Source organism: Brachyhypopomus gauderio, chromosome 17, assembly GCF_052324685.1.
Source record: "Brachyhypopomus gauderio isolate BG-103 chromosome 17, BGAUD_0.2, whole genome shotgun sequence".
Lineage (NCBI taxonomy): Eukaryota > Metazoa > Chordata > Actinopteri > Gymnotiformes > Hypopomidae > Brachyhypopomus > Brachyhypopomus gauderio.
This window is the reverse complement of record NC_135227.1, coordinates 5,518,669-5,534,498: the sequence shown is the minus strand read 5'-3', so window position 1 is coordinate 5,534,498 and position 15,830 is coordinate 5,518,669. Positions and strand designations below refer to the sequence as shown.

The 15,830-nt window shown below is 46.7% G+C and overlaps 2 protein-coding genes across 6 annotated transcripts; one reads left to right on the top strand and one right to left on the bottom strand.

The window, feature by feature from the left end:
• Positions 1–514: 514 nt before the first annotated feature.
• slc4a1ap (solute carrier family 4 member 1 adaptor protein) lies at positions 515–6,666 on the bottom strand. 3 transcript variants are annotated; one of them, XM_076979207.1, is made up of 15 exons: positions 5,876–6,665; positions 5,574–5,790; positions 5,339–5,467; positions 5,179–5,239; positions 4,915–5,054; positions 4,594–4,754; positions 4,436–4,505; positions 4,168–4,357; positions 3,811–3,913; positions 3,420–3,639; positions 2,669–2,761; positions 2,540–2,586; positions 2,316–2,382; positions 1,497–1,552; positions 515–925 (listed from the first exon to the last, which is right to left on the bottom strand). In XM_076979207.1, the coding sequence occupies exons 1-14, from the start codon at positions 6,644–6,646 to the stop codon at positions 1,503–1,505; spliced, it is 2,319 nt and encodes a 772-aa protein (XP_076835322.1). In that variant the 5' UTR covers positions 6,647–6,665; the 3' UTR covers positions 515–925; positions 1,497–1,502. The 3 variants fall into 3 exon arrangements, with proteins under 3 accessions (XP_076835322.1, XP_076835320.1, XP_076835321.1); XM_076979205.1 differs by lacking the exon at positions 1,497–1,552 and having other exon boundaries at positions 5,876–6,666; XM_076979206.1 differs by having other exon boundaries at positions 515–1,552.
• Positions 6,667–6,813: 147 nt separating this feature from the next.
• Positions 6,814–11,165, top strand: supt7l (SPT7 like, STAGA complex subunit gamma). 3 transcript variants are annotated; one of them, XM_076979209.1, is made up of 5 exons: positions 6,814–6,952; positions 7,404–7,880; positions 8,729–9,053; positions 9,648–9,885; positions 10,055–11,165. In XM_076979209.1, the coding sequence occupies exons 2-5, from the start codon at positions 7,432–7,434 to the stop codon at positions 10,315–10,317; spliced, it is 1,275 nt and encodes a 424-aa protein (XP_076835324.1). In that variant the 5' UTR covers positions 6,814–6,952; positions 7,404–7,431; the 3' UTR covers positions 10,318–11,165. The 3 variants fall into 3 exon arrangements, with proteins under 3 accessions (XP_076835324.1, XP_076835323.1, XP_076835325.1); XM_076979208.1 differs by having other exon boundaries at positions 6,871–6,988; XM_076979210.1 differs by lacking the exon at positions 6,814–6,952 and adding an exon at positions 6,955–7,099.
• The last annotated feature ends 4,665 nt before the right edge of the window (positions 11,166–15,830 follow it).

Below are 15,830 nucleotides of genomic sequence, written 5' to 3'. Positions count from 1 at the left end.
TGACGTCCAGAAGCCGCAGCTGGGAGGCACCAGGGGGTACGGGCCAGGAATGGCGACATTCAGGTGGGTTAGCGATGCTCGATCAAAAGATACGAGGACAGAATGCAGTTGGACGAGCTGGCGTTCGACGGTACGCCTTTTAAAGAAAAATCAGACCACGCTGCTTTAGTTATGGAACACCTGTTGGAGGCATTCCTAGTCACCATGACGACATGGAAATAAGTTTATTCTCAATAAAGATTGATCAAATAAATGTCATGCTCTCCACATGAGCACCTGAAATATCTTTCCTCTGTGTGTCACAATGAGTAGAAGCTTGTGCTCTACAGAAGAACAGACTAAATGAGTAGATCAAGAGAACATCAGACCACTGCTGTAGGGGTGCAAAGTGAATTCTATCTGTGAAAAAGGCTCAAGGTACAGGATTTAGGTTTGAGCATTTTTATACAGCTGTTGCAATAAGGAAGAGCATGACATACCAGGCAAAATTAAAGGCCAGGCCTTTTAAAACAAATCTCAATGAACGACTAATATTTATTTTTACAAAAAAGCACTGATAAAATACACTTTTCCAAAACATTGTCCAAAACATGAGGGCATGTATGGGGGGCTAGAGAAAGGTGGGGGTTATGGGAGGACTCCACCCTCAAACACACCAACACAGAGACTATTAAAGAGAGGTGGGGTTGGTGGGAGGTCCTCAAAACGCACCTCCAACACCAAGTCACTTCTCATTAATATCAAGTGAACACACACACACGGTACATCATCACTCCATCTCCCCCACACACACACACACACACACACACACACACACACACACAGTGTCACTTGATTCATTAACAGCTCGCTCTCAATCCCAGAATGCAGAGCGTGTGTCCAGATGGCTGGTGAATACACGCTGCCTCTCTCTCACCCTCCTGCCCTAAACACAGAGAGGTAACAGAAGTCACGTGGGCGGAGACAGCGGAGAGGTTCCCCACTCACACCCACTACAGTGGGCTGGGACACAATGCTCATTAAGCACTTTAAACTGATCTGGGGACAGCAGCTGGCCAATCAAGTGCTCATGAAGGAAGCCTCTGCCCCTTTAAGAAACAAGCCAACCAACCCACACCGAATTGCACAACAGACGTTATAACAGATATTATGACAGATTAACCGACCGGAGGTCACGTGACTCGTCAAGACAGCAGAAATGAAAACACTTTACATATTTGCATACTCAAAGAAAAAAAAAAGAAAAAAGACAACGCCCTAATACAAAAATTTTTGTGGTTTAGTGTGGATCATCAGATTATTTCCTTAATCAGTGCTGATATGAATATAAGCAGAGAGAGAGAGAGAGAGAGAGAGAGAGAGAGAGAGAGAGAGAGAGAGAGAGAGAGAGAGAGAGAGAGAGAGAGAGAGAGAGAGAGAGAGAGAGAGAGAGAGAGAGAGAGAGAGAGAGAGCTCCTCTGAAGGGTAATGGAGTTGTCCCGGGCCCATCTGCTGACCTGCTCTCAGTAGCCGTATTTATCGTTAAGATGAGTCCGGCCATCACCCGTCTGACCTGTTCAAACCAGGAAGACCTTACGCTGTAACACCTTAAAGAGCAAGATATGTACAAAATACACAAAGTCTTCTGCTGTGGTCTTCTGCCAAAATAAACACAATAAACTCAAATACAGGAATTTGCTATGACGACAGATGGAACAAACGATGGAACGCTGTATGATCTTTGGGCTGTCGAAGGCAGCAGCAACAGTGCGTGTCCCGCCTTCTGGGGATTTAACTGCAAACAAGTCTGTTCGGTGGAAACTTCAGAGGTACAACGGTGAGTGTTCCTTGTTGGCGGATCACTAAAACGGGCCTCATTATGGCTATCTGCACAGCTGAACACTTATCTCACCATGAAGTCACAACAAACCATGCAGCGCACATAATGGTGTAATGAAGGCCATTCGTTTCTCTGGCAGGTCGGCTTTAATGTCGGCTGATCGCAACCCAAATTTGCATACCAAGTAAAAAGCTGGCTGACTTCAGCTCTCCGTCAGCATGGAAACGAGCCTTTTATCTGATCATAACTCAATGGCTTTGATGTGAATACCTTGACCCTCAGCCAAAATGCCAGGCATGCCAAACACAATACTTGTGTGTCCCCGTGTCCCCAAACTACAGCTCTCCTGTCCCCGCACTCCGTGTCCCCAAACTACAGCTCTCCCGCCCCCGCCCTCCGTGTCCCCAAACTACAGCTCTCCTGTCCCCGTCCTGTGTGACCCCAAACTACAGCAGCGGCCAAGGTTGTTCTGGGCTGCAGGCGTCTGCAACGGTACCTGCTGGAGGAATCCACACGCAGTAGTCGGGGTCGTCCTCTGGATACTGCTTAGACAAGCTGGGAGGCTAGATGGGCAGGAGACAGCGTTATGTAGCTATGGCGGAGTTCATTCATGTACACAAGCACCCACCCACACTGACTGTAGTACAGTGTCTTTACAGCCAGGAAAAGCCTTAGGTGGTCGACTGTGCTCTAAAGTGTCGCAGAAAACCCACAACGTACCCTTCCTGGGCCAGTCATCTTCTTGCCACTCTTTTTCGGGGATTCCCCTTGAATTTGAAGGAAAGGTTACATATTTTAATTTCTGTTGTACAAAATGGGCTAAAACATCAGTCAATACAAAGTTCATACTTGGAAGTGAAGAGGAGTCTTCTTTGGGATGGAGTGATTTTGCTGTCTCTCTCCCATGTGATGAGGCCTTTTTTACCGTTCGCCTATCAGAATCTTACACACACACACACACACACACACACACACACACACACACACACACACACACACACACACACACACACACACACCTTTCCCCTTTATAACAATGAAAGTAAACCCATGCTGAATAATGAATACATGTTCATTTAACTTCCATGAAATAATGATGGCGAGGTCAACAGTGACCTGGTTTGAAAAGCACAACACTGCAACCTTCTGGCCAAAATGTAGAATTGCAGGAGTCTGAACATCATGTCCACACTATTACAGCATTACCCCAGACAGGCTCTATTTCTCAAATTAATAAAGGAAGAAAAAACTTCAGCCTGACAGATTAAACACCATGTGACAATGTTTGGGTCTGTAGTAGTACTAGTCTGTAATGCTAATTAGAAACAGCACATTTTGGCTTTACAGGCGGACAGCTGTGTGTATGACTACATGTTAGCAGCATTCGTTGCACAGATATCGCTCGTCTAAATCCACTAACTGCATAGAATGTGCCATTGTGAATAACCCATGGGAAGCCATATAACGTAATGTTGGCAATGTTCATAAATAAGAGCCTGGAGTCACTCTGACTGTAGCGTCCAAACCAACTGTGTTTCTTAACAGTTATGCAGCACAAGCTGACCAGTGTTGTGTTGTAGCTGCAGGTATGAACACTGACCTTTAGGGCTGTGTGAACAGGCATCTTCTGCCTGTGGGCCCGATCCGGAGGCGTCGTCAGACTGAACATCCGGTACCTCCGCTGGGCCGTCCCTCTCGGCTTTACTCTCTTGGCCTTGTTTTTCTTCGTCATCCTCCTCCTCTTCCTCTTCTCCACCAGGGGGTAACTCTTTCATGTTGAAGAGCTCCGGGGGCAGGTTGGGTCGTCTTGAGGGCAACTTCTATTTGATGTGAATTTTGTGTGCGTGTGAGCGTTCTTTGTTTATTAAATACATTCTCAAGAGAGTTAATAAGTAGCAATAGATGTTTGACACAGAGTTAAACGTTTGAACTGACATTCACTTGAGACCATGTTAAGACAGACAGGACAGGAGACAAGAGGAGTCACTCACCCCTATGGCTCCAGTCTTTAGTTTGAATTTGCTGCCACCTTTCATAGCACCAAACAAAGGCAGGGGGATCTTCTTGGGCTTGTCAGAGGAAAGGCCATCAGGCCTGAGAGAGAGAGAGAGGGAGGGAGGGAGAGAGAGAGGGAAAATCTATCTGCTCCTACAAGAGATATTTATATTTGTAATATGAGACTACATTCCAGTGACAGAATGACTAGGTAGAGTACAACAGCGTTGATCACATGTTTCCCCATGACATGAAGCACCTGATGACATGAACATGAATGTCACCCTAAGCAAGCGTGCGGGGGAGCTACAGTAGGAAGCCTCTTGTTGAGGCGCGTGACCGAGCATTCTCACCCGCCGAGCAGGGAGGGCAGCTGCGTGGGCCGGGTCACCTCGACGAGCTCACGCAGACGCTGGGCCTCCTTCTTCAGCTCGGCCACGTGCACGTGCATCTTTTTGCGCTCCACGCCGTCCAGGGCCGCCTGTCCCCGCACGCGGCTCATGAACACGTCCAGAGGGTCGGCGGCGGACGAGGTGGCGCCCCCTGGTGGAGCAGACATGGGATGGGTACATCTGGAGGGCACAAGCGCACCCCCTCACCACGCTCAGGCCGTCGCCTCACCTTCTTCAGAAGAGCGGAGTTTGCTCTCGGTGTCGGCCAGCTGTTTCTCCACCGTAGCTAGTTTAGCGACCTAAATAAGGGACACGCCATCGTCACATCAACACGCAAGCATAAACGTCCGACAGGTTCTGCTGGGGTGCAGCCGAGCGTCGGGTCACCAGTGAGTCGTAGGTGTCGGGCCGCTCCTGGATCTTGCCGGCCTTCTTCATGCGTTCGGTCCTCTTCTTCTCCACCGTGCCCGTCCGGTCCAGGAAAGAATCGTCATCGCTGTCGTAATAGTCGTTTTCCTCCCAGTTTTTCTTTTTACGCTTGCGGGAGACTGCGGGAGAGAGACGAGCGCCAGGATGAAGAGCAATTCCGTGATGTCATAATATCAATCTCTCCTTTTCCTTCAGGGAGGTGGGGTGGAAGGGGAGTCCACTAATGACCCAAGTTGCTTTTGGTCTTTAAGGAGACACATTTGCATCTTTGTCACCGACCTGCCTCCTGCCTCAAGACGCCTCGTGCCTCCAGCATGCGACAGGCCTCCAGGCAGCACTGCACGGCCGCCTCCTTCTTCTTCCCCGGGTGCGTCACCTCGGCGACCAGCTGTCTGCCCGAAGCATCGTCCACAGGCAACCTGCAACGAACACACACGTCGGTTGAGCCCCAACGGTGCTCAGCACACAGTGCAGCGAGTCACTATTTCACATCCAAACTTTCAAACAGGAAATGTTACATGAAAAAAGTGATATTTAAATTACTTGATTCTGCAGAGCCAGGTGCCATGGCCTTTGTCCTCGTATTCAAACTCTAGCTCTTCCCCTGAAGTCATAAGAAATGTCATATTAAATAAGAAAAAAAAAGATCTTCTAGTATTATGAGATTTTATGCTAAGCTTTAAAAACCATCACCACACGCTACCTTCTCTATCATAGAAGCCCTGCAGAGCCTTTTTAGGGTCCTTCAGGTAGGCTGCTTCCTGGTCCTCATGAAACTCGGTGGCGAATGGATTTTCTTCATTCTCATCCTCCACCGGCTCTGCTTCTTCTTCTGGATTCAGCGAATGATAACTAGTTTCTATACATTTACTTAACCTTACGCACCTTCTGAGGTCAAGAAATACAGTGTAAGCAAACAAGCTCGATCATATTGTTACCCATTCCCCAAGAGCAGCCGGTGTCCTCTGAGGATTTTCTCCCAGAAGACCCTCCGTCTCCATTCTTTTCCTTCTCATCATCATCACCATCATTGTCATCATCATCTGAGCCGTTTCCCATCATCTTCTTCTCCAAAACCTCTCGCTGCTTCCGGGCTCGTTCTCTCAGTTCCGTCACAGTCAGCTCTGACTCTGCCTCCTCGTCAAACTCAGGACCCTGAAAGCAGGAGTTCACAAGGCATAAAACACGAGCTGCGTGATGTTATTTTAGCGTCACTGTAAAAACAACATGAGCTCCCAACCTGGAGAATGAAGAGTCTTGTGCTTCCTCCAAACTTCAGCACGTGTCCAACCCGCACCCTTATGTAGGTTTGAGGAGGAATCTTGTTCTTGTTCACAAACGTCCCATGAGTGCTGCCGAGATCATAGACATAGAAACCGACCTCATCTCCCATAACCCCCTGATCTCCCGAATCCCCACGATACTGAACCACAGCATGATACCGGGAAATAGAGGGATGCTCGAGAGAAATGTCACAAATCGGTAAACGACCCACCACAAAATAACTCTGCAGGGTCAGAGGAACGGTGTCGACTATCGCGCCGTTTTTCAGCAGTTCGAAAGAGTACGGCACGTCGGCGACACCGGCCCACGGCGGTTCCGAGTACGGCAGAGGAGGGAACTTCCCCGCCGGCGGCACTTTAATCTGTTTGTCCTGGTTCTGTTTTGTGTGGCTGCGAGTTTCTTTCGCGGAACGCTTCTCCGGACTTTCCGACGGTCCGTCAGAACCGCGTTTAGGAGTCAGTGTGTCGGATTCGGCATTTGGCGGACGGTCTGTGCTGACGGGCTGATCAGACTCCCGTCCGCTCCTCTTCCCCGCGATCGATGGCGCCGCGAAAATAGCGGGTTTCTTGAAAGGATCTGTGGTTACTTCGGTTATATTTTGGCCACCCTCTTTCAAGTCGCCGTTGTCCGCATCTTCACCACCAGGAGCGTGTGATATCTCCATCTCTGTGTCTTCTTCTGGTTGGGAAACGCCGTCTGACTCCATCGTGTGTACAGACTCCGCCATCTTTATTTGGTGTGTCGATGTGAGTATTCCGACCCGCTGTTTATGAAGACACCAGGCCAGTCGTCACTTTTCCGCGAAAATCCGTTAAACTCTATTTTGAAGCTATATTTATATCAGAAACACAAATGTGATTTACAGCACGTCATTACATGTACCATTTTCATCATAGAATGTCAAAGAGTCCCTCGTACAATTTTAGGAACCAGTTATCCCGTATTGCATGTAGCTACACGGACGAGTTTAGCGCCGGGACTAGTCGGCTGCGTGTTGATGACGTCCAGCTGGGCATCAAAACTGAGACGTCTGGTATTTAGCCACCAAATACTCATTCGCTTTATTAGTGTATGTGTCTCATCATTTTTGCTGTTACTCCCCCTCCATTTTTAAATCACACAGTGTTTGAATACATCTGGTGATCTAGGGTTTGCGACGTGTGAAGCTAACAGGCTAAACGTGAGGGGCGCGCGCCACTCTGTCCCGTAATGGTGGTGTCACAGTTTGGTGTTTGTGTTCTCCACACATCTCACATATTAAACTTCACATATTTACATTAAATTCGGCAAATTATCTCGCTTCAGTGATCATGACAATATGTATATATATTTTATGTGTGTATATATACGTATGTATAAGTGTATATATATAAGTGTATATATGTATAAGTGTGTGTGATAAGTGTTTGGGTGTATGTTATACATTCAGAAGAACCCATCACGAGAACCACCTAATCGAGACCTCTCTGGTTTTTGTTTTTCAGATGCTCTGAATATCCTAGTTTGGCGCGTATGAAACACCCAGTGAGGATGATGCACTACTGGGGTGAGCTACCGGTGGCCTCCGCCCCCCCGGGCCGCAGCTCCTTCGACCTATTGCAGCGCGAGTTTCGGCAGGTGGAGATGCAGGACCCTCCGCTGCACCAGCCGTCGGCCCGGCGCCCGCGCCCCACCACCATGCTGGACGTTCCCTCGGAGCCCTGCAGCCTCACCATCCACACGGTGCAGCTCAGCCAGCACGCACGCCGTCTCCGCAGCCTTCTTGCTGCCGCCCAGCTGGGCCAGCAACCCGCGGGGGCTCAGCCCGACGCCCAGGGCCTTGTGAGGCAGGAGGACGGGGAGACGCTGCCTCCGCGCCCCGTCACCCCGGCTGCACCGGAGGACCTGCTTCCCCTGGACAGTAAAGCTCCGCGCGAACCCTTCCAGCTACGGCACAGTGACCCAGAGAGCCACTTCTACAAGTAAATCAGAACAGCCTCATTGTTAACGGTGGTCAGCTGTGTACCTGGCTGCTGTTTATCTAGGCAGCTTGTCGTCTAAAGCGGGTGGGGAACCTGGGGCTCGCGAGCCAGATGAGGCTCTTTTGATGACTGCATCTGGCTCGCAGATACATCGTTAGCTGACACGATAAGTAACGAATAATTCCGCGGGCATTTTAAAGTAAAAACATTACAGAAATCACAGTGTTAAAAAATAAAGTTCAAAATATTAAACATTCTCATGCATCTATTTTCCAGCGCAGGGTTGTGGGGGCAGCAGCCAATCCCAGCTGTCCTCACGGTAGGGGAGGGGTCGGTACAAAAACTCTTTATTGGATAATGCGGTAGCCCACAGGAATTAAGTCGTAGTCAGCTAGCTAATTTATGCAGAACCTTTTGACGAAGAAGACGACGAAAAGAAAAAAAACACGTGGAGTACTGTTCATTTGGACAGAGGGATTTGCCTCTGTGGAGATTGCAGGTTCTGCGGTGTGTTTAATAGGCTATGCAACGGAAAAATCTCATCAATGAAACCATCAAATATAAAGCGACACTTCCGACACACGCCAGACTACATTTGCATCGAATTGTACTTATAAATGCACGCATTTACTTGTATTCAGTGTTAAAAAAATATTGTATGGCTCTCGCGGAAATACATTTAAAAACATGTGGCTTTCACAGCTCTCTCAGCCAAAGAGGTTCTCACTGATCTAAAGGAAACAGTTTAGAGTTGAGTGTTTAGAAGTTAATGAGTTAAAGAGTTTAGAGTTAATGATTGATGCCGTAAGCCCGAGTTTCCTTCCCCTCCCTCCCCTTCCTCCTTTCAGAGGTGAAGGCGAGCCCGTGACGGAGTTGAGCTGCTCCTCCTGCCGTCAGCTGCTGTACCAGTCCGTGGCCACGGTCCTGGCCCACGCCGGCTTCGAGTCGGCCAACGAGAGCGTGCTGGAGACGCTGACGGACCTGGTCCACGAGCACTACCTGCGGCTGACGCGGCTCCTCCGTGTGGCCGTGGACCGCGAGGCCCGCCTGGGCTCCACGCCCTTCCCGGACGTGATGGAGCAGGTGTTCCACGAGGTGGGCGTGGGCAGCGTGCTGGCCCTGCAACGCTTCTGGCAGGTCCGCATCAAAGACTACCACAGGTACACGCTCCAGGTGAGCCCCGCCCCACGTTCATCGTGTGAGCTTTCACATGTTTTATACAGCACCCACACCTACACTCGTATGCATATACACTGTATTAAAAACATTTATTGATGCATTATAGGTCCGAGGTTGGAGATTAGAGCCCACTAGCTGCAGAAACAACCGCATTTTGCACAGTTTGCGTTGTCTATCCTTCCACTCTGTTGTGGTTGTCGATACCTGCTGTTGAATTATGTTGATTTGGTATTTTGCATGACGGTCCACTGTCAACTGTACAGTGTTGTATATAAAAACACTGCTGTACATGAAATACTCGTACCAGCACAAAACCTTGTGTCGGGACACTCCAAAGTCAATATCACTGCTGTCTGCCACCCAAACAATTTCTCCAGGCTTAAACACTGTAAGGGTGTAGTTTTTGTGTCACCTATAAAGTTCACCTATAGACGCAAGTTGGAAAGTGACCAGTGCTCACGAGCACTCTAATGAAGTGGGCGGTGACGGTGTATGTGGGCGGTGCTTCCTGCCTATAACCCGAGTAGGTTAACTATCTGCACCTTACTGATGTGTTAATGAGCCACACATCCACATCCTTGTGCTCAGGTCAGTAAAGAGCTCTCGGAGGAGTACGAGCGCTTGGTTAACCCAGAGAAGGTTCTGGAGGACAACAAGCCCCTGAAGGTGAAGGAGGAACCCGTGAGTGATATTGCTTTCCCTCTGAGTGAAGAACCGGAGGCGGATTTGGCCTCTGGTGACCAGGCTCTGCCCATGGGGGTGTTGGCCACGGCCCCCGAGAGACTGCCGGGCGCCCTCGAGGAGGGACACTCGCCTCACACTTCAGGTACGCCCGCTCCACACTGGAATGGAGGATTTACCCTTTAAAAGTGTCTGTTCTTCAAAAATGGCTGTTACCCGCACCGGTCTGCATGATGTACGTAATGTATGCCAAGAATTAGACACATTTATTTAGAGCTGGCTGTTGATCGCGGTGGCGTTCTGCTTGTGAACAGGAGCAGCAGGAAACGGCTCCCCCTTATGGCAGCTTGCACAGGTGAAGATGGAGCCCCAGGACAGTGAGGAGGGCCAGGTGTCGGGCCACGGGGTTCTGGGTGGCGATGTGTTTGAGGAGGGACCCATGTCCACTATGAGCGAGGCAGGCGTGCCTCCGTCACCCGGGGGCTCAGACGGCAGCTACGGCTCCCAGTCTCCGGACTCGCTGATGGGCACGTCCCCTTTCAACCAGCGGCCAAAGAAGAGAATGAGGAAAGTGTGATCGCGTGCGTGAAGATCAACGACACGGCCATGCCGTGATATTTTTGGATTAGTGTGGCGGACTGTGGGTGGGGCTCTGTGAGTGTGACCGTGTTTGTGTGTAAACGAGGGCGGGCACGAGAGCGTGTTCTTGACCAAATGACAGACCGGCTCTGGTTTAGCCACTTACCACTTAATATGTTGGGCAATTACTTGTTTGGTATAGTAAAATTAGCATCTGTTTATTATAGTGGAACAATGTGTCAGTCACAACATGTGGAGTAATTATAGCCTGATGTCTGTTTCAAACACACAGGGACATAAATTGAAGGATAATTGCAAATTAATTACAGGATGCATAAATTTACATAGTGAATGAATGCAGCCATTTTGGTACCTGTTACCATATTTCCAGTTGTAACCATGGAAGCAGACCATTGTCTCCAGAGCACCTGCACAAGAAACATCTCGTTCTGAGTGGCCCCAGTCACACGAGCACATTGTTACCATCAATGAGTTAAATTAAGGTGGAAAATTACAGGTGCTTTTGATTATTATTTTTTTAATCTGGTGCTGGTTTGTCATAACAAGCTCAGTGCGATTGAGAGCACTAGAAATAGTCTCATGTAAACATCATTTCTGTTTTTCATCCCTAACAAAGCGCCTTTTCAGTTCTGTTAAATCGGCACATCAGACGTCTGCTATCATGTCGAACAGACAAGAAACAATAAAGAACGAAGTTTGCCGATTCATTTTCAGAGCTGAACCCTGGCCTGTTATAGTCCTCTACAAAACTTCATTATTGAGTGTATTAATACTTTTTGTGAGAATGTTGTTTTCTACACAGTAAAAAAGACATGTATTTCTTTACCAGTGACGTTTGAATGCTATAGCAGTAGTGTGTACACAGAGTGGGCCCCTTGCAGGCTGTAGGTACCTCAGCAGAGCTGCGCTGTGGTCTGAGGAAACATCTCCACAGGTGACGTGACGAGCCAGCAGACTGAACGACTGGTGTTTATCCTCTGCTTTACACCATAACATAGTGAGCGATCCAAGTGACCCTGTGCTTGGTAAAACGGTATTCATGCTGTGTGATAAAACTCTTTATCTATTTAAGACTCCAACACGATGGCTTCTGAAGTTTTTTCACCACTAGAGAGTTGTGTACTTGGGTAAAATCAGTTTCACAGTGTTATTCTGTGTTTAAATATACCAGTGTTTAGGAGTTAGAGTAGTTAAAAATGTGCACATTACCTGTTTAATAATCAGGTGTGTGTTCTTCTGACTCCTCATGAACCTATCCCTGCATTCATATTTTGACCTTTTGTGGTCTTAAAAGAATCCCTATCCACTTAATGAGTACAATGTGGAAATGGTTGTTTTTACTCATTCAGGAGGCAGGGGGCAGTGTTGTCCCATATTCTAATAGTGCTCTCCCAGGTTGCAGGTGTTTAGTATTTTACACTGTGCCTGTCTGTACTGAACCTTCTGCCTCTTGAACAAGTAACAGTTCTGTTTGAACAGGTGGAGTAATCTGCATGCCTCCAAATGGCATCTGCGATTTCTCCACAGTTTTTTTTTGAAATCATGTATGGATCTAGGCGAGATAATTATCCCCAAACGGTGGCACAGATACCTTTCTGCTGAAAGAAAACCGCGAAGTTAACTCCTGTGTCAAACGAAACGACCTCAATTTTCAGCCTCGCACAACACACCACCTGCATGCCAGCGTTCCATTCTCTCCGACGACCGATAATTCCGTCTTCGGTTCAGAGAAACTCTGTTTGTTTTTCTTCTCGGGTTGTTTTTGCGGAAGCGCACACATCAGGGCAGCACCTGGCTTTGGCGGACCATGTGTGTCCTCGCCGTGTTCAGCTGTGAGCGTTAATCTTGGGTGGCTTCACCTCTGGCCACTGGGCGGGACCCTTCTGTGCGGGTCCGCAGGCAGCATGTTCAGTGGGAACAGGATTGTGGACGCCATATGGGTATCATCTTATAATAGAAGATTGAAGTTATGATCTGGTTGAGATTCATGTTCATTGTTATAGTAAGAAAAACTAAGCCCAACTGTCATCATGTTTTAAAGAAATTATAATTTACCATTCTTTATGCTTATTGTTACAGCAAATACTATCCAGTGTATATTCCAACTGTTACCTATGGACACCCTTCATATCCATATCCTTAAATATCCAGCAATGTACAATCAACTACATATGCCCTGATGCTTAGTAATAATTGGTCAGGGAAAGCAGATACAGACCTTTGTATTTCACTCAAAAACCACTGTTATTATTTAAAAGTTGGTGTATTGATGTCACGTGTTTTCCTCTAATACCATGCTGTAGGTTACTGTAGAAAAGAGCACATAAACAAACCAGCACCTTTGAACCCAGAGTTTCAGAGCCGTTCTCCACTTGGGGACGTACGTTACAGCGTGAAGTGTTGAGAGGGCTTTGGCTGGATAGGCCTTTCACGCTTGGAGGACATGAGCATCTCTGCCTTGAACTGGCCTGTTATGCAGGTCTGAAGGCCAACACTAGTGTGGAGTTGGTGTGTGTTTGATCTTAACCATGTTTAGGGCTTCCTTTCTGTGCCAAACTGAACTGGGGTCACTATGTGAATAAACTTTGAGAAGAGTTTTTAAAAAATCACAACAAAACCTTGACATAACAAAACCTAAGTCATTTCTCATTTCTTGGCATCCTTTAAGGATAAGCCATAAGCAGTCATCTTTTATAGTACTGTATTTAGACCACATCTTAGACTCTTGTTAGTTGAATCACTACTACATTTTTATTTGAGTAGCAATGAATTAAGCTTTTTGGTGCTTATTTTTAGCAGTAGGTCACTAAGAATTCTGTTGATGAAATTGAATGTAATGAACATAGTAGACTGGCACAAACACGCTGGGACCACAAAACGTGGATTAACTTCAACACAGTAATGATGAATGTCTCCTGTTGAATGTTGTGTGAGGATTGTTTCTCAGCAGAACAAATGAATTAAATGGATATTTGTTGCCTTCTTCCCTTGGTCTACAGAGATCCCCACACTCATATATTCAACACATTGATTTTGTTTATTTATTTACTCTCTTGGAAAGGTTTTGAAGTTCAGTTCGTAAAATGGAGTGGAGACTGGGTGGAGACCTGAATGTAGCCATCGCATTTATGACAGGGTACACGTTGCAATGGTGAAGTACAGACAAGAGACAAAAGGATCTACAGACAGAAGAACAACGCAGAGGAACTACAGACAGAAGAACAACACAGAAGAACCCCAGACAGAAGAACAACACAAGAACTAGACAGAAGAACAATGCAGAGGAACTACAGACAGAAGAACAACACAGAGGAACTACAGACAGAAGAACAACACAGAGGAACTACAGACATAAGAACAATGCAGATGAACTACAGACAGAAGAACAACACAGAGGAACTACAGACATAAGAACAATGCAGATGAACTACAGACAGAAGGACAACACAGAGGAATTACAGACAGAAGAACAATGCAGATGAACTACAGACACAAGAACAACACAGATGTCATTGTACAAACTCCTCAAATAAAACAATTCATAATTCAACTGAAATATGACACTGTGAAAGAAGACAAGATTAAAGTTTCTTAACCAGTTAATATAACAGGATGACAGAGAATGAATTAGAGAAGGCATGCATAACAATTCTACACTGAAAACAAAACGTAATGAATTAAGGTGCTTGAGAAGGAATCTGAGCTGTCATGGTGGAAACGAATATTACTCAGTTTAATGAGAGACGAACGACGTCAGGCCTGAGCAGAGCTCCTCTCACAGCCATAACTCATTCCAGGAGAGTGAGTCATCGCAAACTAACCACACCATTTCGGTACACAGACCATCTTCATGTCCGACTGGGTTGCGCTGATCAAAAGTACATTTGCTAAAGTGGATGCACAGTGTCTAGACCTGTGGCTCCAAACTGCTAATAAATGCATGAAATGTGCGGTGGTAACCAGTGGATGCTAACAAGCTGAAGCCAATTACAAAAGACCGACACTGTGACCTCATGTGTTTGAACACTGAACTTTTGGCAGATTCTAAATCCGATGGAAGTTTTTTCATCTTTGGATATGACTGAAGTGTTAACCGCGGTGGGGTATAGGTTATTACTTGAAACAACTTTCACAGTGTTGTAAAAATTCTGCCCTTGGTTGTGTTGTAGGACAATCAGTGAGTTCAATTATTTATATAATATATTTTATAATACATCAATTTTATTATACTGTGGAGTGTTAAACAGCAATGACAAGGTAACAATAATTTATAGGATTCAATCAAAATGTTCATTATCTGTATTCAGGCTGTTCTCCCATTCATACACTTAAAAACTTTTAAACGTGTTGACGCATGTTTGTGTTGAGATATACCATTGTCTGGAAAACAGAAATGATGTGTCTAGCTATTAAAGTTGAAAGAAAAAAAACTACCTTTTTATGTTGTTAAGTCCCTTATGATTTGAATGCAGGCCTAAGATTCCCCCGTTGTGTCAAAAAGAAACATACATCTGAGTTCACATCCAACTTGTAATGCAATCAGACTTTCAGCATCCATCCGTGTCCCTGCAGCCTCTGTAGTGTCAGTGTGGACCCACCAGGCTCCAAAGCTGATCACATGGTTTCTGATGAAATGAAATGTCACCCAAGCCACTGAATGGAAAGAGTCTTACTGCACAGACAGCATATGGTCCTTCTTCATATGGGCCTTTCTTATGCTTCTTTGCTTCTTAACTACTCCTATTAAATATTAATAATTTTTCTCTAGAGTCTAAGCTATGGCTTTGTTATTGCCAGATGGCAATAATGCCATTTAATGGCATTCACTGGTAATTAAGTGAGAAGTTGTGAAGAAAGTTCTAAACAAAAAAATGCAGAAAGCCATTATCTAGCCATTATCTACTTCAGCATCACAGGAGCCACCTAGAGAATCCCAGCATTCAGCAACTCCCCCCCCCATTACACCCATCTTACCAGTCATGCCCCCAGGGTGAGGAGCCTCTATCTTGACGATGCTCCCCCCACCCCCAGCAGGGCTGTTTTTGATCCAGCTGTTCACGTCCGACGGGCTCCAGACAAGACGCCTCTCAACAGCGGCCAGGCTACTTAGGCGAGGCCCTCGCGCTGCTGTTGCCATGGTTACCGCCTCTGCCGCTTCCCGGTATACAGAACGGTGCGGAGACCAAAGTCACCGAGGCAGGAGACCGTCTGATTGGGTAGAGACAGGATAATGAAACAGAGGATCAATGAGCATCACCGCTCTTACCACATGGACATACCAAAGCAAACGATCATCGAACACGCAGTACAGAAAGAGAAAAATCAGGCAGTTTTACATTCAAACATGTTGTAATTTCCAGCTACTTAGCAGGTAAGGAAATAAACTGCATTCAATATTCTCTAATTGTATCAATTTGACTTTTGAGCTGCTACAGATTTCTAGAAGCACTAACTGAACATTTCCCAGCAGGCTGCAAAACGGGCCGATTT